Source organism: Psittacula echo (assembly GCF_963264785.1).
Source record: "Psittacula echo genome assembly, chromosome: 24".
In the NCBI taxonomy this organism is placed as follows: Eukaryota; Metazoa; Chordata; class Aves; order Psittaciformes; family Psittacidae; genus Psittacula; species Psittacula echo.
This window is the reverse complement of record NC_137759.1, coordinates 4,984,556-5,005,759: the sequence shown is the minus strand read 5'-3', so window position 1 is coordinate 5,005,759 and position 21,204 is coordinate 4,984,556. Positions and strand designations below refer to the sequence as shown.

Here is a 21,204-nt window from a genome sequence, read left to right as displayed (position 1 = left end):
GCCATTCCCCTTGGCCTGGCCCTACAGGCCCTTGTCCCAAGCCCCTCTCCACGTTTCCTGCAGCCCCTTTAGGCACTGGAGCTGCTCTAAGGTCTCCCTGGGTGATGTTTCTCAATGGATGGAGACAGGAGGCCTCCCAGAACATCTGCCCAGCTGGCCCATACTGCAGCCAGTGCCATTGCGTGTGCCTGTTTTGGGGAGCAAACCCCAGCAAAGCTGGGGCTGAACACAAGCAGTGAGCCCCAAGACCTGTATTTCAGGGACTTGTGGTGTGAAGGCCTCAGCGTTTGCTCAAGCATAATGTAATGATCCTCTGAACTGTTGTAACTAACCCTGGAGCCAAGCTGTGGCGAGAGCTGGCTGCTGGCTGCTGTAATGCTGCTGGAGATGGAGCCCGCATGCGGCTCAGGAGGAGCTCGGTGCTGGCGCGTCCCCTGTGACAGGGCAACCCTGTCCCAAACCCGCTGTGTACCCAGAGCACCAGCAGGGTGGCAGCACCCCCCCAGCGCTGTGCTTGGTGTGAAAGGGTACAGAGGGGATGGGGTGATGAAGACCTGAGACCAGCAGGACCAGGGCAGTGCCTGTGCCCCTGCAATGGGCACTGGTGAGGCCGCGCCTCGGGTCCTGTGCTCAGTTCTGGCCCCTCACTGCAAGAGAGACATTGAGGTGCTGGAGTGGGGCCAGAGAAGGGCAATGGAGCTGGTGCAGGGCCTGGAGCACAGTGTGATGGGGAAGGGCTGAGGGACCTGGGGGGTTCAGTCTGGAGAAGAGAAGGCTCAGGGGGGACCTGATGGCTCCCTACAAGTGTCTGAGAGGAGGATGGAGCCAGGAGGGGCTGGGCTCTGCTCCCAAGGAACAAGGGATGGGACAAGAGGAACCGGCCTCAAGCTGCACCAGGGCAGGTTTAGATGGAGCTGAGGAACAATTCCTGCCCCAGAGGGTGCTCAGGCATTGGAACAGGCTGCCCAGGGCAGGGCTGCAGGCACCGTCCCTGCAAGGGTTCACACAGCGTGGAGACGAGGCCTCAGTGCCATGGGTTAGGGGTGGCCTTGGCAGTGCTGGCAATGGTTGATGCTCTCCATGGTCTTCTCCAGCCCCGGTTCACTCTGTGATTCTATGCCCAGCTCCGCACAGAACTGGCCCCGCCGGCCCCACCTCCCTCCCGTGACAACCCCCGTCCCTCCCGGCCGCCGTAGCAAGCTCCGTCCCGGCTGTTCCCTCACGTGATGTGTGGGAGGGGCGTGCTGCGGGGCACGCTGGGAAGTGTAGTCCGCGCCGCGGGGCGCGCCGGGCCTTCGGCCATTTGCCGGGACTCTATTTCCCAGCGCGCCCCGCGCCGAGCCCGCGGGAGCTGGTGTCTGACGCTGCTGCTTGAGGGGAGCGCGGTGAGCGCCGGATCGGGGCTGAGCCTCGGGGGGCAATGAGGGGAGCTGGGGTCGGGGGGGGACCGGGTGTGCCGCGGTGCCTCGGCCTGCCCCAGGAGGGGCGGGCGGTGGCAGAGTTACCCTAGCTCTGTTACGGGGCCTGCCGGGGTGGGGGTGTCCCGGCAGAGCGGGGGCAAAGGGGGCAGCGCTGAGGACAACAGCGGTAAGGGGTGATGGAGAGGAGAGGGGCTGCTTGGGGAGGTATCGGGGACAGGTCCTGGGGGGATGGCGCTTGTGTGGGGAGGAATCGGGACCAACCCTGGTGAGGAGCGGGATTGGGGTCAGCTCTGGTGGGAGCAGCGATCGGGGCCAGCGTGTGCGGGCTGTGCTGCAGGCGGCCCCGCCGAGGGCGCTGGGGTCCCCGTGTCCCCCGAGCATGGCGGCGGGGGTATGGAGGCTGCTGCCGACCGGGCGGGAGCTGGGAGCACCCCGCTGCGCTCCATCCGCTCCGGAGGGTGCTCGGGAATCTGCCCGGGCCCTGTGAGGCATCCACCGGGACACCAGGGCCGGTGCTTGGGGGTCTCAGGAGAAGCCGGGGCACCCAGGGGACAAGGCTGGGTAAACGCAGGCTCCAGCTGGGGAAGTTCGTGTGTGTGATGGAAATCCTGGTGCTGCTGTTTGCAGCCCAGGTGTTTAGTGTGAGGCCAGTCCAAGTGGTGGAATAGGTTTGTGTCCTAAGTATGTCTGTTTTGTGCCTTCTGTCTTTTATATATATATATATATATTATATAGGTATAATAGTTTGGGTTGGAAGGAACCTTAAAGATCATCGAGTTCCAGCCGTCTGCCACAGGCAGGGACACCTTCCACTAGACCAGGTTGCTCGAATCCCCATCCAATGCAGCCATGAATGCTTCTTGAGCCTTCTGCAGTTCTGACCCTGAGCCACCAAGCTTTGCTTCTGAAGCAGTTGTACCAATGTCAGTGTTTGTCTGCTGTGGGTTCTGTAGTACCTTATCAAGGCTTCTGCCCATCTGCGCCAGGATGGGGGAACGGGAGGCAGCAAAATACCCTGTGCAGGCAGGATGCTCTGGTAACATGGAGCTGTGCGTCAGGCTGACGCGGGAGGACACTGACCCTGCTAACTTCATTGTTTCCTGTGCAGTTTCTCAGCAGCAGTGCTGCCATAGCTCTACAAAGTCTAGGCTCAAAGCTGAGCCAAGCATTTTGGTGTCTTGTAGGGTGTGACCTCTGCTGCCTTGGGCTCTCTGGGCTGTCCTGACAAGAGTGAGCATCCGAATGAGACTCAAACCCAGCCTTTTCTCTTAAAACCAGGGCAGAGTCACCACTTTGTTTTTAAATGCACCTGGAGAGGGATACGAGCAAGGCATTGGCTTGTCTTGGGAGCACTGGAGGCTGAGCTCATTCTCTGCTGAGCTTGGTGGTTTCAAATCCACATCTCCCAGATCCCTGCAGGTGCCTTTGCTTTTAGGGCATTTGCTTTTCCGGAAGCCTGGCTCTGGTGGTTGCTCTCTCTAGCTTGAAGCGCTTCAGGAGATGTGTGTTTTGCCCAGGTCTTCTTATAATGCTTGTGCTCTAATCATTAAATCACTGTCTTATGAGGGAGTGTTGGCAAGCTCTTCTGCTGTTGCTGTTATGTACAGATCCTGCCCCTCGATTTGCTTCTGGATTAAACCCTTGGGGACAGATCTGCGTAGAAGCTCTTGACCTCACCACATTCATCGTACCAGAATGAAAACATAAAAGCAGTACTGCAAATAGCCTAAAGCAAGACTTGAGAAGCTGGTGGATTTTGCTGCATGGAAAGCATAGGCTGTCGGGATGAGTTTGGCTGCAGGTGGCATGAGAGGAGCCGGTGTCTTGTAAATCTGGTCTTAGGTCACCAGGCAGGTTTATGGCAGAGCTCAGCTCTCCCACTTCCCTTTCAGAACTCTCCCTTTGGTCTGTCCTTTATGTATGTCTCCTACCACCTTCCTCTCTTGTAGGAGACTGTTTAATATTGACAGGCTAAACAAATAGCAACATCCATGCGTTCATATTGTGTGCCTCAGCAGCCTGCTGCGGGCATTCACTCACAGAATCCTCCCTCATCTCAGCTGGGGAAACGTGTTTCACACAGAAATCACACTCCCAAGTCATGGTGTCATTGTCTGCCTAGAAAAACTGCTGCTTGCACTCGCGTCTGGGTTTAAAAGGGAAGCGCTGTCCCTTAAAATGAGACAGGGCAGTTTTGTCTTTGAAACACTGGGGAAGAAAAGCTCCCACTGTCTCCAGTGGGCTCTTGTGAGTCATGTGCCTTGGCCTGTAAGCTTTAGAGCTATTCATTGACGGCGCATGAGCACAGTGGGAAAAGGAAGCTCACTTCACACACCCTGGTTTCCTTGGGGTATGTGTGGTTTTTCCCTCATTCCCCATAGTGGGTTATAGATGAAGAAATCTCTGAAGCGCGGGATGTTGGGTTTTCTCTCTTCCCAGTTAAATACAAACCGATCCAGTAAGTAGAGAGTTTGTTTAGATGTATCTTGCACAAATTCATGTGTGGTCGGTGATACCTGTTTATGCACCTGTATTTGCTGTGAATCTGTTTCCTTATGCCAGGACCTTACAGCTGGAGCTTGACTTGAAGTTGTTTAGGCTACACAGGGAAATTTTCTGTGTGTGTTGTGTGAAAGGCAGAGGCTGCGACGTTCCCCAGGGAGTGCCCTAGCCCTGAGCAGCTCACGGGTGCCATAGCAATCCTGTCCACACTCTATTGCTTGCTTTAAACCGGTACAGGCAAACTAATGTGTTATCCTCTCTGTAGACATAGTTAAGCTTATATATAACTGTATCTCTACCTACAGGAAGAATAAGCTGCCTGCACAGGTGGCACTTCTCATCAGAGTGCCATTGTTTCCACCAAGGACTGTGCTCCAGCAGCTCAGTTAAAAAGGAAAGTAAATTCAACCCCAACAATATAATTGTGCCAGCGTAAACTCTGCAACCTGCAAACCATGCATGGGGCACAGAGGTGCAGGAAAGGGGAACGAGCTGCTGTAAATCCCAGGGGCTTTGGATACAGTGCAGCTATTCTGACCTCAGTGCTGGCAGCAGCATGGGGTGTTTGTTGTGTTTTTGTAGGGGCAGTTTTCAGTCTAGATTTCCTTCATTCTGGATAACTCTTGGCAGTCCTGTAGTGCTGGATTAGGGGGTTGGTTTGTAGAATTCTGGGATTTGCAGGTAGGGGCACATGATGTCTTTATCCTTAGGAAGAAGGGGTAGAATCAAAGCTCAGCACAGACCTTTGCGGCTTTCATCTGTGTGATCAGCTCTGCCAAAATCAGCAACATGGCTGATGCTGAGTAAACTTTGCATGATTCGATTCTTCCAGAGTGATGGTCATGTCCAGTGGTGGTGACAGGAAGAATGAATCTGCATTTAAAAAGAAGGGTTTGTGCAGAATTATGAAAGTAATGAGGTTGATGGGGTTTGTGTCCCAGCTGATTCTCTTTTAACAGCCGACTTCCTGGCTAACGGTGATTATCTGTTCGTTTCAGCAGTGGGAAGGTCCACAGAGAGCCAGGAGCCAACACATCATCTCAACACCTAAATGAGGCATTAAGTCTGGTGAGCTTGTGCAAATTTCTCTTCCAGTATATGGGCTTTGCTGGGTCCCACCCAGACCTGTCTGTCTCAGCTTGTCTGGCTGCAGCCAGAAGGTACATGTGTTCTGGCAGTGGCTCTCTGTTCGTCTTCAGCCTTTGCCAGGTACTGCTAAGAGCACAGATGTTTGCTGCTGAATAAAACAAGCCTTAAAAGTAGTTGACAGTGGGGTTGTGTTGAATGAGATGCTACCAGGTGGGGCTTCATATGAACAAGGAGGAGTTGTGATCCTTTCTGTGAGGTTCCACTGCTTTTTGGGCAACTGGAGATGAACAATTTGTAGTGGGAACCCTGGGCTCACAACCTATCAAACTGCATCGGTGATGCTCCTGGTTCTGGGAGGGTCTATGGGTTACTGATTCAGAACCATGGAATGGTTTGGTTTGGGGGGGACCTTAAAGCTCCTCCAGCTCCAACCCCTGCCATAGCAGGGACCCCTTCCACTAGAGCAGCTTGCTCCAAGCCCCTGTGTCCAACCTGGCCTTGAACACTGCCAGGGATGGGGCAGCCACAGCTTCTCTGGGCACCCTGTGCCAGCGCCTCAGCACCCTCACAGGGAAGAGCTTCTGCCTAAGAGCTCAGCTCAGTCTCCCCTCTGGCAGGTTAAAGCCATTCCCCTTGGCCTGTCACTGCATGCCTCTGTAAAAAGTCCCTCTCCAGATTTCATGTTGGACCCCTTTAGGTATTGTGCTGATCTGATTTTCTTTCTTCCATAGATCTGTTACTATCTGTCTGAAGCTTCACTAGAGCACACTCCCAATAGAAATGGCAGGTAAGAGATCTCAAAATATGGCAATGGAGGGAGAAAAGAAAATTTTAAAAAAAGGTGATTGTTGGAAAATCTGCTTGTCCTTTGCTCAGTTAATCTTAAAATCACAGAATCCCCACCTGGTTTGGGTTGGAAGGGACCTTAAAGCTCCTCCAGCTCCAACCCCTGCCACGGGCAGGGACCCCTTCAACTGGAGCAGCTTGCTCCAAGCCCCTGTGTCCAACCTGGCCTTGAACACTGCCAGGGATGGGGCAGCCACAGCTTCTCTGGGCACCCTGTGCCAGCACCTCAGCACCCTCACAGGGAAGAGCTTCTGCCTAAGAGCTCATCTCAGTCTCCCCTCTGGCAGGTTCAAGCCATTCCCCTTGGCCTGTCCCTACAGGCCCTTGTCCAAAGCCCCTCTCCAGGTTTCTTGTAGCCCCTTTAGGCTTTGGGAGCTGCTTTAAAGTCTCCCTGAAGCCTTCTCCAGGCAGAACAAGCCCACCTCTCTCAGTTGTATTTGGTCATATTGACTTCCCCAGAGAGCTTCAAAAGCTTTGCCCCTTCCATTCCTTTGATCCAGCATTGGTATGTTCTTTCCTAGGCTGCTGAGACAGACAATGCAGGAGAAAGCCCATTAGGTGTTTATAGCAAACAGAAAATGAGTGCTCAGGAGACCAAAACTTCCTATGGACTTTGAAGCAGCCATGGGGCATCCGCACTACCTGTGATGGGGTCAGCAGTATCTGTTAACCAGTAACTAATGCCAGCTTTAGGAGGAATCTCAATGTGAAATGCATTGAGTGGAGATGGGTGAGGAGCCACAGAAGACTTTGTGTTTATTTTTATAAGGAAAAGTCTACTGAAAAGCCAAACTGGGCTGGTGACTTCAGGCAGGATTCCATATTTAGCTCTGATGTTCTCACAGTGGGCGTTCTCCTCCTCATGGTTTCTGTGTGAAAATATGCGTGTCCTTTGCATGAAGAAAAGCCTTTTCTTTCCTAAAGCAGCTTTAGATTCTTCCCTGCCAACCTTCAAATGAGGCTCAGGAGCTGCTCCTGCAAAATATCTCTTCACGCAGAGATAATGGCAAGAGAAGGGGAACTCTTGTGCTGACAGTTCTTGTTCAGACATTTCCTCTTGTCTTCTGTGCCATTTGGAGGTTTTCCCAGGACATTCTTCATCTCCTCCTCTGGTTGTTTTTAATTCTGTTTACTGGGGCTGAAGTAGACTAGAGACAATTAGTCCCAATGCCCTGGAATCAGACTTCAATCAGCACTGGAAGGCAAGAGCAAACATTCCCTAACATGTAGAAACACACATCCAGGCACATATACACCCCAAATCTGCGCATCTGGCTGGAAGCTGATGGCAGCTTAAATACAGAGGCCATAGGCATTTAATGACTTGATTTTAAACCCCAATTTCTTTCGAAGGTAAGGCTTTCTTCACCATCTCACTTTTGTCAGCATTTGCTGATTTATTGTATCTGCATGCAAAGCTTTTTTTTAGGTTTTGTCCATTTATTTCTTTCCTGGGGCTTAACCTGACAGAAAAACTTGACTTTTAATGAGTCTTGTCACAACAAAATCATCCCTGACACCTGACTTGTCTTCCCTGAACGGGATGATGTCTGAGTGCTAAATTCCAATTTGAGATGCTTCCCAAAGGCACCTTTTCCTACTGTTACAGAGACATAGCTATTATAGGTCCTAAGGCCTGACCCATGCACCAGCAAACCTACTTACTCGGAGCTTGTGTCTGAAGGTCAATCTTCTTGTCTGGGCAATTGCCAGCCTTTTCTCGTGCTTTGGTTTTCTGAGGTTGGAACTCAACATCTCTGAGCAGTTTGTTTCCCCAGATGTTGCTGGCATCTCCCCCTTCGTGAGGAACCTCACCCTGGGGCTTACTTGAAGGTTTTGGTCTTGCAGCACATTTGGCACAACTTTACACGGATGTGTAAAGGTATCCAATCCACATGTTACTTATTAGCTCGTTTCTGTTCCTCACTCCAAGCCTTGCATGCGCTGCTGTTCACTGCTGAGGAAGAACCAAAGGTTTGGTCCCCAGGGTGAGGATGAACAGGCTGCAGTGAGTAACGTGAATGGCCAGAGCCATGGTTCCTCTTCATTTTTATGAGTCCCCTCAACCTGAGGTTTAAAGGGTGTGTACTGGAAAGGTGCAGAGGCTGTTGCTCATCCCTCAGAATGTTTCTGCATTCAGCTAACCTCTGTGTTCTGTGTTGCAGAAAAGGTGAATAACTTCCCACCACTCCCTAAGTTCATCCCGCTGAAGCCATGTTTCTACCAGAATTTTGCTGATGAAATTCCCATCGATTATCAGTCTCTGGTGAAGAGAATCTACCACGTATGGATCTGTAAGTTGAATAAGAAATCTGTGCTGGGAAAACATATGTATGTAGTAAAAACCCCATAGATCTCAGTGACTTACCTGCTTTAAAGTTTTGACTGCAATTAGTTGTTGAGAAACAGTGATTCCTCTTAGAATACTGTAAAACAACTTTAGGCCCAAATTTGAAGCTGCTGTGCCTTGAATCTTTGCCACAGAGAAGCTGTTGGAGAGAGAGTGTGGGTGCTAGAAAAGTCTGTTAGTAAACTTGAGGAAGAAGAAAGCAGACCACATCTAATACCTTTGTTAATGTTAAGTGATGTTTTACTCCCCAAAAATAGCCCTCCTAAAGTAATTCCCAATTCACCTAAAGATGAGTGGGAGAATTTTAGACAAGAAAATGTGGCCCATATGCTTAGCTATAGGGAGGGGTAAAATTCCCCCTTGTCTGTGCCATCCACAGGTTTCCCTTCCCGACTGAAGCAGTGTCTCTAGCCATACACTGTCTCTTCCTTAGCTATCCAAGGCCACAAAGCATTCCCTGGCCTGCTGGAGAAGGGTGCTGATCCTCTTGGTCACAGCTGGTGCTTTGCTGATACTCAGCCTGAACAGACCTCCTGGCTCTGAGCTCTTCTCGTCAGGCTTAGCTGTTCAAAAGCCAGTCATGAAAATTGACCGTTCTTCTCCAAGGAATGAAATGGGATGAAAAATGGTGGGGCAGATCTGGAAAAGCACAGGGAAGGCTTTGGAAGATTAAAAATCCTTTTGCCTTGCTTATCGTTTTTCCCCCAAAATGCTTGTCATCCTTTTTTACCCTTCTCACTGAAGGAAAGCTTGTTTTCTGCCAGCTAGGCGTTTGGTGGCATGGCTTTTATTCCCGATGCATAGGATGTGTGTACGAGAGAGATTTGGGTGCATAAATAATGGAATAATCTATCCCTCTATTGTTCTTTCGTTATTTAGAGAGGCTGAAATGAGCTCTGTAATTTTCTTGCCTGAAGAAGCTGCTTGTCCCTTCAGACTAACTGCTGAAACGTTGCATGCTGTAAAGCTGCCTTTGTCTGTGGCTCTCCCTAGACAAAGCGTCCCTCATGCCAGTTAATGGCAGGCTGGAAAGGTGCCATTTGGGACATGAGCCCATGGCTGGGGGGACCTGGCATTTTCACCAGGAGTGGGAAATTCCCATCTGCAGCAGGCTTCCTTTTGGGGTCTCCCTGACTTTTTGGGATAGGATGGAGAGAGACACATAGGAAGGAAGGCAGTAAAGAAGAAAATGCTGCTGTTGAAGATAGAAACATAAAAGTCGTTGCTAGAAGGTTGAATGCTGGTGAGTTGGATGTGAACCTCTTATGAAGGTGGGTGGTGAGTTGAGGAAACCTGTACCAGAGCTCCCACTGCTGGAGAACAAACTCCTACCTGGGGGAATCACCAGTTCCTTCAAACTTGCTGGGTGCTCTTGGCTTGGTGGCTTTGGTTTTTCCATTAAGTAGCTTTTGGAGAATAAATGACTTCTGAAAATGAAAAATGTGGAGAATTACAGCTGATTACTGTGTAGATGAAGTTGAAATCATTAAAATTCTTCCTTTGCCCCACCAATATTTAGGTACATCTAAACCACTGCATACAAAAAGCCTTGTTAGCTACTCAGCAGAAGTTTTCTTTGTAGTAAAACAGTGTTTGATTGTAAGTCTCCTGTAATGTGTGTGTCAGAGGCAGCAGCTGGGATCAATGTTATCACCCTAGAGTCTCCCAACTGTTATCAATATTAATTTACAACCACAAAACCTTGTAGTTGTTCAGCGGTCCCGTGGCTGCTGGAGGCAGGTGGGTCTGTGCCAAGAGGAGGAAATAGAAGTCAGAAGGAGGGGCCAGGCTGGACCATGACGTGCAGGCATGATGCAGGGCACCACGTGCAGTGAAGCAAGGAATGGGCAGAGCATGTGCACTTCCCATGGGTGAAAGGCAGGCAGGGATTTAATTTTGACTGAATAAATGAGGCCAGGGCCTAAAGTGTTACTGTGAGCTCATCACCAAGTGGGACCCAAGGGTCTTGGACCCTCTGCCTTCTCATTTTTTGTGTGCTAACTGATAGAGGTTCTTAGAATCCCAGCCTGGTTTGGGTTGAAGAGACCTTAAAACTCATTCAGTCCCAACCCCTGCCACGGGCAGGGACCCCTTCCACTGGAGCAGCTTGCTCCAAGCCCCTGTGTCCAACCTGGCCTTGAACACTGCCAGGGATGGGGCAGCCACAGCTTCTCTGGGCACCCTGGGCCAGCGCCTCAGCACTCTCACAGGCTACCACAAAGTTTTTAAGAGTTGTCATCTGTTTTCCAGAGCAGGAGCTTGTAATTGTGCCAAGCCCCTTTGACACTGGCAGAGCTTGAGGGATGCAAGGACACCTGCAGGGAGTCCCTGGGGCACTAAGAGAAGCACATGGAGGAAAGCAGAGAGCCTCTGGCATGGAGGTCACCTGCAAAGCTCAGAAGTGTGCAGCCCCCATCTGCAGTGATGATCAGCTTCAGGGAAAGGGGGGAGCAGCATCACTTTGTTCGTGTCTACTTAGCCCGGCGCTAGTTTGCTCTGGGGGCCGTTGTCAACTATTCCTTTTTGTGAAAAGGCCTTTAAGCCACCCCTATGGTCCCATGTTCTCAGCTTAATTGGAGTTTGCTTTCTCCCTTGCTCAAGGCAGCACTTTCAAGCCCTGAAGTTAACTTCCAGGCTTCCTCGGAGGCTCAGGGAAGCAGAGAGTGAGCCCACAAGCAGTGTGCTGGCTCTGTAAGAGCTCTTGAGGCAGCCTCAGCAAGCACAGAAACCAAAGTCACGTTGAGGCTGGGTGCAGGGCAGTGTTTTACACCCCTCTCCTCTCATAAAGGGGTTTTGCTCCAAGTGAGGATTGAACCTTGCTCATAAGTCATCATAATACCTGCCTGAGTCTTGTATTGCTCACCCTCTTTGCTACCCATCCTTTGGCAGGTCCCAAAAGAGTTTCCTCATCCTTCTGCCGCAGCACTCCCTCAGGAAATGGACGTGTCTCTGCTGCCAGCTCCTGGGGTTATGCAGGATCCTGAGCCTCCCTGGGGGCGGCTGCATTACTGGGCTTGGGTTTCCCACTGCAGCATGGACCCTTCCTATTGTAATTCCGGGTTTTTGTTTCCTTTTTGCGTGAAGAAGTGGAACTGCACAACTCATGTTCTTTCCTCTGTCCCTATTCCAGTTTACTGCATCACACTGGTAGTGAATATCATTGCGTGCCTGGCATGGTGGATCGGAGGAGGCTACGGGGTCAATTTTGGTCTGGCCATCCTCTGGCTTATCCTCTTCAGTCCCTGTGGCTACGTCTGCTGGTTCCGACCTGCCTACAAAGCCTTTCGGTGAGTAGAGGCCCACAAGGTGGTTTAGTTTCAGTTTCTTCTGGGAGACAGAGATGTTGCTGGGGAGAGCTCTGTATGGGATAAAGTTAAGGACTTGATGTCTGAATGTCTTGGTTACTTTCAAACTGAAGAAGAACGTGGCTACTTCTCAATGCTAGACGTAGGACTGAAGGTCACCTGCCTCGGGTTGGAGGTGGGCAGCAGTGAGTGGTTTGCCACTTCCATGAGGATGAAATTCAGATTTTACTTAAATACCTCAAGCTTAGCAGCAGCCTCATATCAGGGTAGCATTAAGATAGATGTTAATTTGTTAAAGCTTCGCTGAGGTTTATTTTGATGGCAAACTATTAAGTTATTAGTTTTTGAGCACTCTGGTGGGGTTTGTCTCTAGGTATTTGAGAGCTTGGCTGCTTTGCTTTCTAGATAAAAGCAGTTCCCTGGAGCGAGCCCTTCTGAAACTCCACAACTATTTAAAGCCATGCCACATTTTCACTTTAATTACTGACATTTGCATTTGCTCATCTCACTGTGGATCACAAGGCATCATTCACATGGCAATACATGATGCTTGTCAGAGCCGTGAAGGTCCCAAGCAGTTTCCAGCCTGACACAGAGGAGGGAGAGAACTTCCCCATGTCACACTGCAGGTCACCAGCAGACCCCAGACCCCAGTCAGGGATTTGGGCTCTGAAGGTGAATCTCTTTCTGGTACCCCATTACCAGAATACTCTGGATTTTGATTATTCACCAGATACTGGAAGGAGTTGCTTTAAATTACAGCAGAAGCAGTTGACAGGGTTAGAGTTGGCAGGTGGGGCCCTATCGATTCGGTACATGCTGAATTAGTTGTTTAAATGTTCTTCTGAATATATGTTTTGTATGCCAACAGCACGGGGCATTTGTGCTGGTGGGACTTAACCCACCAGTGACTGCCTCAGGGAGCACAGGGGAGGATTCCTTCTGGTGGAGATGGAAGGCCACTGGGTTGGATTACTCTGAAAGTTTTAAGACATGAAAATACCAGCTGTGAACTCTTGCCCTCTGGAGCTGGGGGTTTGTCCCCATCCGTAGTTCAGAAGCCTGAGTGCCTCCAAGTGCTGCAAAGAGCAATTTCCATTCTGAAGTCTGGGAGAAATCACTCCTCCCCGTTGACCTCCTCTGGGCTTCCCAAGGACAGTTTCTAATGATTTCTTTAATGTTGCTTGCATGCATTTATGCAGCTGAATTCTGAAAGGTCCCCAAGGTTATTCTGTGTAAAGACTTCTACAGTTAAAAAGAGAATAAGGCCTAGGGACAGCCTGGCAAGCCCAGAGATCTTTGACAGCAGTTGTAGAAGAGGCTTGCAAACCACTGCAGTGGGGCAGCAGGTTACTGGGGGATCACAGCTAGCAGTGGATGAGGACAGTGAGGGTAGAGCCACTCGCTGCCTCTGGTTCTGGGCACAGGCCACCCTGGGCCTCGTGCTGGGAGGATGCTTCTGGAAAGCCTTTGTCACACATCTGCACCCAGAATGAAATGAGCTGCGGAGCTTTGGTGCTAGGGCAAAGCTGCTGCAAATCTGCACCAGAAAGCTGGAGCTGAAATCACCTTTTCTGGGTATGCTCACTAATTCCCACAGATCCTTTCAAACGAAGGCTCCTCCAGCTTTTTCAGGTTGTAGTTGCAAGAGCGTTTGAAGGCTCAGCTTCGAGCCTAATCCTTGTTAATTGGATTATGATAGGCCCTCCTGTGAACAGGCCGTGTTTAAAGTATTTCTTTCACATTGCTGTATGCTGAGGTGATATTTGAAGGGTGGGATCATAAGGATACAGATTTCTTTCCCAGCATCTCTGGCCAACACACGTGGCTTGGAGTGGCTGGAGGCTTTTCCACTTGTCTGAGACTAGCCAGGGTCCACAGCTTGGCCTCTCCAGAGCCTGGGGTCCTTCCTCCCTCATCCCTTTAGGCAGCAGGGGCTAGGATTAGAATACTAATAAACATGAAAATGATAATAAAATCATAAAGATTTCAATACTTTCAGGGCTTAAGCAGGAGCTGGGAATGGCTGGAGCTCTTTTGTAAACTCCCCCTTGCACTAAGCTGCCTCATAAGCAACTGAAGTGTTTTCTGTAAATCTCTTCTGTAAATCATGGGCCCTTTGAGTTCCTGAGAAAATGGGAATCGTTTGTACCATTAAAAATGATAGTTTGGAAGCCTTAGATGCACCTGACATAGCTGGGATAATGGGATGAAGATGTTCTGCTGCAGTTCTGTGGCAGAGCCCAAACTTGGGCAGGACAGGACAGTGCCCAGTGCACCCATGACAGAGAGACCCTCAAAGTAACTGGTCAGCTGCCTTGGGTCCATGTTCATCTGCCTGTTACACCTGCATAAATTAAAGCACCTCACATATTTGGGATCCTCTCAGCCTGTGCATCCTGAAGGTGTGGAGCCTGCAAAGATGTCAAAGCCTGCTTCTGCATTTCCCCAGCCAGGGTACCTCCTGTGGCTGTTTTTCCTGCTATTATGTCCCAGTGCTGGATTATTAACCACGGGTGTATAAATGTGATGATGAGCAGCCACTGAGATATTCCCAGCTGGAATTCTCATGCTTGGTTATCACTATGAGCGTATGTATAGGGACACTGCCTGCCAGTGTTCAGCCCCCTTGTTCCTCCTTTCTAGTGGCTGAGCTGCTCAGGTGTCAGGCTGTGCTGACTTGAGATGTGTGGTCAGAGAAATGATTCAGGCACTCTGTTCTGCTGGAGACTGTCTCTCCTCCTGTGTCATCATATATGCAATTACTCTGGGAGAGCTATTGCAGGAGCCAGCCTTATTGGAAGAGATGAGGCACTGATGATTCATAGGTCTGTGTGCGTTCACTGCCAGGGAGAGAGGAGTAGCCATCAAAGTACACAGCTGCAAAGGGACCTCTTCTGAGGTACCACGTTTGTGTGTGATGGGGTCAAACACCCGGTGCAAAGCCACGTGAGGTGCCCGTCTCCCTCTCACTCACTTCCTCTCTTCCTCCACAGGTCAGACAGCTCCTTTAATTTTATGGCCTTTTTCTTCATCTTTGGTGCACAGTTCATCATCACGCTCCTGCAGGCGATCGGATTCTCTGGCTGGGGAGCCTGGTAAGCAGCATCCTTCCGCCCTGGAGCTCAGCACTCAGCTCCCGGGCCTGAGAGTTTCAGGCTGTGGGCTGCTTCCATCAACTTTTGAGAAACTGGTTGGGAGTCTGTACAAGGTGAAGCGGAAGAAGCTTTCTGGTTTCCTCTGTGGCCCTCTTGGGGTACACAGTTGTGTTTTCATTGCTGTATTGACAGAACTCAGGTATCTGTTACCTGCTTGTCCTTTTTAGCATCTTCCTGCAATGCCCATTCCTTTTTAACCAGCCAGTGGCAAGATTCATCTGATCCTCTCTTAGCATTGCCCTCAATGTGCTCACAGCACATGGTGAGCAGTGTGTGATGACTCACTGTTGGCCTATAGAGGAAGTATTGTCAGAGTTGTCTCAAAATAAATGAGACTTTAGTGGCTGTCCCTGGTTATGTTATAATTGTTTGGCATTTTAACTTCCTGTCTGTTGACACTTGAGAGCAATTGCTGCTGAAACGACAACAGAAAGTCCAAGCACTCCATATAGCATTTTGTTTTCTCCAGTGTTCTCCAGTTGCCCTACCTGGTTATTACCATCAGAGGAGTAAAGATGCAGTGTAAATCATAGGGCCCTCACGTTCCCTGATCCCAATTCTGGTCTCTGGACACATGACCTTTGCACAACCAAAAGCACCTTAGGAATAAACCTGCTCTTTGCAAAGTCTGTGCAGCTGGCTGTCCCCAGGGCTGAGGCTGGGTTAGGGAAGGATGCTGGCGAGTGAGATTTGGGGGCTTGGGGAAGTACCTGCCTGAGCTCTGTTTAATCCTGTCCATTTTCTTCATTGTTCTTTTCATTCTCAAGAGCTTTGAAGCTACCTTGTAATTTCTGGGTATGAGTAACCACGTTTTCTGGTGATAAGGGCACTTTAAAATGAGAGTTATCATGATATTGTTCCTTTATTTGTGCTTCTTCCAGCGGATGGTTGGCCGCCATTACTTTCTTCAGCACCAACGTTGCAGCTGCTGTGTTTATGCTCTTTCCTGCCATCATGTTCACGATGTCAGCGGTTGCGATGCTCGTCAGCATTATAAGGGTAGGTGCTTTATATGTGTCTCTGATTTGGCCTATCTGCGTTTTGTATCACAGTGATGTGAACAGGCAGCTTAGCAGCCACCGTAAGGCATCACTGCTTTGAAGGTTTTATACTGCAGTCAGTTGGTGTCTCATCTAGAGGACAAGTCCAGATAACACAAGGCAGCTGGGGCTGGATGTTGTCACCATGTCACAGCACTCGAAGCAAGCTTCATTGCTTATTAGGATGGTCATTGATGGTAAAGGTGAAGCATCTTGAGATGGCCTGCAGTGGGCAATGGTTGGCAGGATTGGAAGTGGTCCTTGGTTCTCTCAGCAGGATGTGGAGGTAGGTCTGGAACACTTCAGTAGGTTGATGGCAGAGGAGGAGGGAAGGTGGAAGCCCTGCTGAAGCAGCAGTGTCAGTTCTAGAGAGGTTTCAGCCCACTGGCCTTGCTTTGGGATCCCCAACCGGAATCCCACACTTGGAGCTGTACTGGGTTCAAGTCTTGGGTTGATACTATCAGTTTGCACCTCTGTTCACGGTATTATTACAGTCTTAGTGCTTTTGTGCCATGGAAATACAGCTCTTTACAGAGAGAGAAGCAAATCCACGCTGCAGTACCAAAGTGGCTACAGCTCTTTCGAGGAGAGGTGTGGGTGCATGTTGCTGATCTTCTTCTTGATCTCTCTTTCATCCATTAGGTACATAAAATCTACCGAGGGGCTGGTGGAAGCTTTCAGAAAGCTCAGGATGAGTGGAACAGCGGCACGTGGAGGAACCCCCCCAGCAGGGAGGCCCAGTACAGCAATTTTTCTGGAAACAGCCTGCCAGAGTATCCCACAGTACCCAACTATCCCCCGGGAAACCAATGGCCTTAAGCAGCACGAGCTGCAAACTGCCTGGATTCTCTTCTTTTTGGTCTTTTTTATTATTGTTAGTGGAAAAGATCGTTTGCATTCCTCCCCAAGCACCCCAGTCACCTTGGGGACTCTTTTGGTTTTTGCCTCCTCATCTCTGCAGCAGATAGATGCTGTCAGCCCCTGCCACCTCCAGAGCACTGCACGGCCTTATCAGAAAGTCTTTTGTTTGTGTTGAATTACCAGTATTTGCCTCGTTGCAGACTGAGGAACCAACCATTCCCTGCCCTTGTTTGAGGGAATCCTCTCGTGACCATACGTGAAGAGGCTTCGCTTCCCCACACTATCACAACTGCTCCTACTGCCTTCCCTGCTCAGTCTTCATCAGCTGCCACTACCTGAGTCGTCTTTAACAAATGCAATCAGAGCATTAGTAGCAACTGGTGTTTACTCTCCTGGATGAATAATCTGGAATTTTTCACTGTAAGGGAAACACAACACCTAAATTATTTGGTACTAGTGATATCAAAGGTATTGTAATATCTACAACCTCATTTGCTTGCACACCCTGGTGAAGAATCCTGTAGATAACGGTGCTTGCTGTGGGTGAGTGTTGTTCTGATGGGAAGTCCACAAGAGTCCTCATTTGCCTGGCTAGGACTATTGTTATGCTAGAAGTCTTGTTTTCCCTGCTGCCAAAAGGATCTGTGTGCTTCAAAGGTGCAGGTTCATCTCATTTGGTTAATGATTGCTCGCTAAAAGCCTGATTCAAAGCCCACTGAACACTACTGAGAAGCTGGCTGATGCTGGGCTTTGGAGCTGGCTGCCTGGGGGATGGTCACTCCATCACAGGTAGGCAGCACGAGATCTCTGCACCATCCAACTTCCACTTCTGTGCTAGCCAGGTTTTGTGCTGACCCAAGGAATGCCCTGCTAGACACATCGTGCCCTTTTGGGACACCCTGTTTTCTGAGCTCCCCCCCTAGATGCAAGATAGTTGTTGATCTCAGTGCTGGGCCCCCACTGTGGATTTGGAATAATTCTATTACAATGAATAGTTTGCAATCTGCCTTCTGCTGATGTAGTTGAAATCCAAACACACAGTGGTAGGCAAAGGGAAGCTTGTTAGTGCTTGTAACTGGTGTTACTGGGCAGACCTGGTCTGTGTCTGTGTAGCCAGCAGCACTTCCCTTCCATGTATGAGCAGGGAGAGACTGATTCTTGCCTTTCTCCAAGAAGCAGCTTGAGAGAGGGTAGAGCTGCTGGCAGGGATTGTTTTCCCTGAGAGGCAGCATCCATCTCATCATTCATCTCTGTTCTGTGCGTGCACATCAGGACTCCTGGAGTCTGAGCCATCCAATTCCCCCGTGTCCTCCAGGCAGCAGATCCTGCTGCAGATCCTGCAGTTTTTTCTTCCCCTTCAACAGCTTGCTGTGAATTTCTTTTTATTATTTTACTTCTTCAAACATCAAAACTGGAAGGTCAATTCCCAAGATTTTTTTATAGGAAGTGAGAGTTCAAAGTCTTTGGCTCTGAAAGTTCTGGCCAATAGTCCTGTAAGGGACAGAGTGGTCCATTGCAGAGGCTTGGAAGGTGTTGGGCACCCTGTTGGGTCAGACCCAGAGGCTGCCAACAGGCTGCCAGAGGTGTTGTAGTCACACTGAGTAACTGGAAAACAACCTTGGCTCCTGGAAAGGGCCGGAGAGGTTGTCCTGGCTCAGTGGAACTGATTTGCAAGTGATCTTTTGAAAACTGTCTCTAAATGTGCCTTATCTAAAGAATTAATAGTTCACAAAGGAGCACTCTTCCTTCCCCACTGCCCCTGCAGAACTCCCCATTTGCTCTATTAACTTTTCCTGTGTCACACTGTAAATACTGAGTGCAGAACAGATCAGAGGCTGCGTGACACGTTTGGTACTAGGGCCAAAGTGACCGTGACCCAGAGGGCAGAGCACCATCCTGCTGCAGCCCCTGCCTCATGCTTGGGTGTTCCATGAACTGGGAACACAGCGTGAGGGCTTTTGCCTTGTGAATGTGCAATGTGCTTGAACTTACCAGAACACAACCTGATCCCATTGTCAAGCTTTTAGGTGCCTTTGTCTTGTGTCAAGTGTGATTTTAAGTGTTCTTTGTTGCTTTGCCATCAATGGTAGGAGGCCTGCCTGGCGACTAACTCCCTGGAAATACGACTGCACTACAGGGGAGCAGGAGGGTTTAATGGGGCTCATTAAACCAAGACTGGCCATGCCTGGAAGCTGGAACACAATGCTCCAGAGTGCCATGCTCCCTCCAGCCCTGCCCCTTGCCATCCTCAGCCTCTTGCTAAAGTCCTTCAGAAGCAATTGGTGTCTGTGCTTTTTTAGTGTGTGAGGCTGGAGGTTTCAGAGAAACCAAGCAGAGAAGCATTGCTGGGGATTCCACATCCTGCTTCTCCTTGGGGTTTTTTTTCCCCTTGGGGCTGCTTTGAAGTACCCATCTCCAGTCATGTCGAAAATGCTTGATGCCAGAGAGGAGCCCACTAAAATGGTTGGAGCCGGACACCAAACTCGTGCCCCATTCATATACACTGCCAAGATCTCCACAGAGCTTGGATGAACCTCTCTGGATGAGATCTGCCACCTTTCATCCCCCTCCATCCTCTTCAGTGCCAGGAACTGTAATTCCAGAAAGCTGACAACACTCTGCCTGAACTACCCGTGGCATATTTGGGGTGGGCTGGGTTTTTTTCTTTGGGATTCTGTACATTTTTAAGTGTTTACATTAGATTTCGAACACCATTAACCTAGACCTGGCTCCTGGTTGTGCTCTGTGGCACGTGGTGTGTCTGTGTGCAATGTTTCCTGTCACTTGTGGAGCTCTGAGGTTTGTTTGTGGTTTTTTTTTTCTCCTGATCACAAGACAATAAATGCTCATCCTGTGCTTGATGGGAACTGGCTGCACCAGAGAAGTGTGTCTGTTCCTAGGTAACCACAGTGATCTGGCAGAGAGAAATGGTGAAATCTCTGTTTTCCTCCAGTATCTCCCACCTGATGTTGTTTATTCTTTCCTTTAAAAGAACAGCATGTTTATGGCTGAAGCTCATCCTCTGTGCTGGGACAGGTGTGAGAGCAGCACAATGTGCGTTGTACTCTTACAGGTGCCCAATAAGCATTTACAAAAGGTGCTGCTATTATGTCCTATGAAGGGAACAAAGAGCAGAGGTGTGGGTGGTGCTGAGAAGGTCCCATCTCCCAAGCACTAGCACTGAGCTCTTTCTCCTGGCCTTGCCCTTGGCCTTGTTGAACTCCATGAGGTTCCAGCCTGTCTAGGTTCCCATTCCTTCTGGATGGCTCCCATCCTTTCTGCCCAGTGTGTCACTTATACCATACAGTTCAGCGTTGTCCTTGAGCTTGCTGAGTGCGCTCGATCCCACTGTGTTGCTGATGGAGATACTGAACACTGCAGGGCTGCACATCATGCCAGGGCTGTACCCCCACAGGGGCTCTGCTCTAGTGGTGTGCTCTCAACCATGTATCAGGGCCTGTCCCCTATACCTGGGTCAATACATCCCACACTGTCCCTCACTCCAAGAGAGACATTGAGGGGCTGGAGCAGGGCCAGAGAAGGGCACCGGAGCTGGTGCAGGGCCTGGAGCCCAAGTGTGATGGGGAAGGGCTGAGGGACCTGGGGGGTTCAGTCTGGAGAAGAGAAGGCTCAGGGGGACCTGATGGCTCCCTACAACTGCCTGAGAGGAGGATGGAGCCAGGAGGGGCTGGGCTCTGCTCCCAAGGAACAAGGGATGGGACAAGAGGAACCGGCCTCAAGCTGCACCAGGGCAGGTTTAGATGGAGCTGAGGAACAATTCCTGCCCCAGAGGGTGCTCAGGCATTGGAACAGGCTGCCCAGGGCAGGGCTGCAGGCACCGTCCCTGCAAGTGTTCACACAGCGTGGAGACGAGGCCTCAGTGCCATGGGTTAGGGGTGGCCTTGGCACTGCTGGGCAATGGTTGGATTTGATGCTCTTAAAGGTCTTTTCCAACCCGGTTATTCTATGATCCCACACCGATCACCCCACACCGGGGCTGTAGCTCACCCTACAGCGGTGCCACGGCCCGTACCGGGACCTGTTCCCACGGCCGGGTCGGATCGCTCCGACCTCCGGGCACCAGGCAGTTAAACGGTGACTCCGCCAGCAGCCGCCAAGCGCGGTCCTGCCGTAAAGTGCCCCCGCGCTGCCGCAAAGCTTCCCTCCCGTCGCTTGCCTGAAGCCTCCTATTCTCCAACGCACTTTACGCCAACGCCGTTGCGCCACCACCCTCCTATCGGCTGCGCTTGCGCCGGGCTTCGCCGGGCCTCTCCGCTTTGGAGTTGGTATTCAGGAAGGGCGCTTACGCCGGCGGCTTGGCGGGGGGCGTATGGGTGCTTGCGGAGCCTACGCCGACGGCGTAGCGTTGTGGCTGGCTGGCGGCGGAGTGGTGAGGGGAGGCGAGAGGCGGCGTGAGGCGAGCCGGGCCGGGGGCGCCGCCATGGGCAGGCGGCCGCGGGGCAGCGGGGCCCGCCGCTGAGGGCCCGCCGAGGTAACGGCTGCCGCGGGGCGCCGGGGCCGTGCCCTGTTGCTGCGGTTCGGCCCGGCCGGGACCGGGCAGTGCCGGGGAGTGGGGGGGCCGGGCCGGGCCGGGCGGTGCCGCAGGCGGGGGCTGGCGGGGGCCGGGCCCGG

General features: G+C 50.9%; 2 protein-coding genes across 3 annotated transcripts in view; both read left to right on the top strand.

Annotated features, from left to right (window-relative positions):
* The first annotated feature begins 1,307 nt into the window (after window positions 1-1,307).
* Window positions 1,308-19,448, top strand: SCAMP4 (secretory carrier membrane protein 4). Its single transcript, XM_080633782.1, has 8 exons — window positions 1,308-1,385; window positions 4,922-4,991; window positions 5,744-5,799; window positions 8,024-8,152; window positions 11,339-11,495; window positions 14,510-14,611; window positions 15,553-15,670; window positions 16,354-19,448. Exons 3-8 carry the CDS (start codon window positions 5,793-5,795, stop codon window positions 16,528-16,530), a joined length of 690 nt encoding a protein of 229 aa, XP_080489908.1. The 5' UTR covers window positions 1,308-1,385; window positions 4,922-4,991; window positions 5,744-5,792; the 3' UTR covers window positions 16,531-19,448.
* Window positions 19,449-20,788: 1,340 nt separating this feature from the next.
* Window positions 20,789-21,204, top strand: part of CSNK1G2 (casein kinase 1 gamma 2) — a 32,859-nt gene continuing 32,443 nt past the window's right edge. Inside the window, exon 1 of one of the 2 annotated variants that reach the window (XM_080633778.1) lies at window positions 20,789-20,854. The gene's annotated coding sequence lies outside the window, so the exon portion shown is untranslated. The other variant, XM_080633777.1, reaches the window with a different exon arrangement.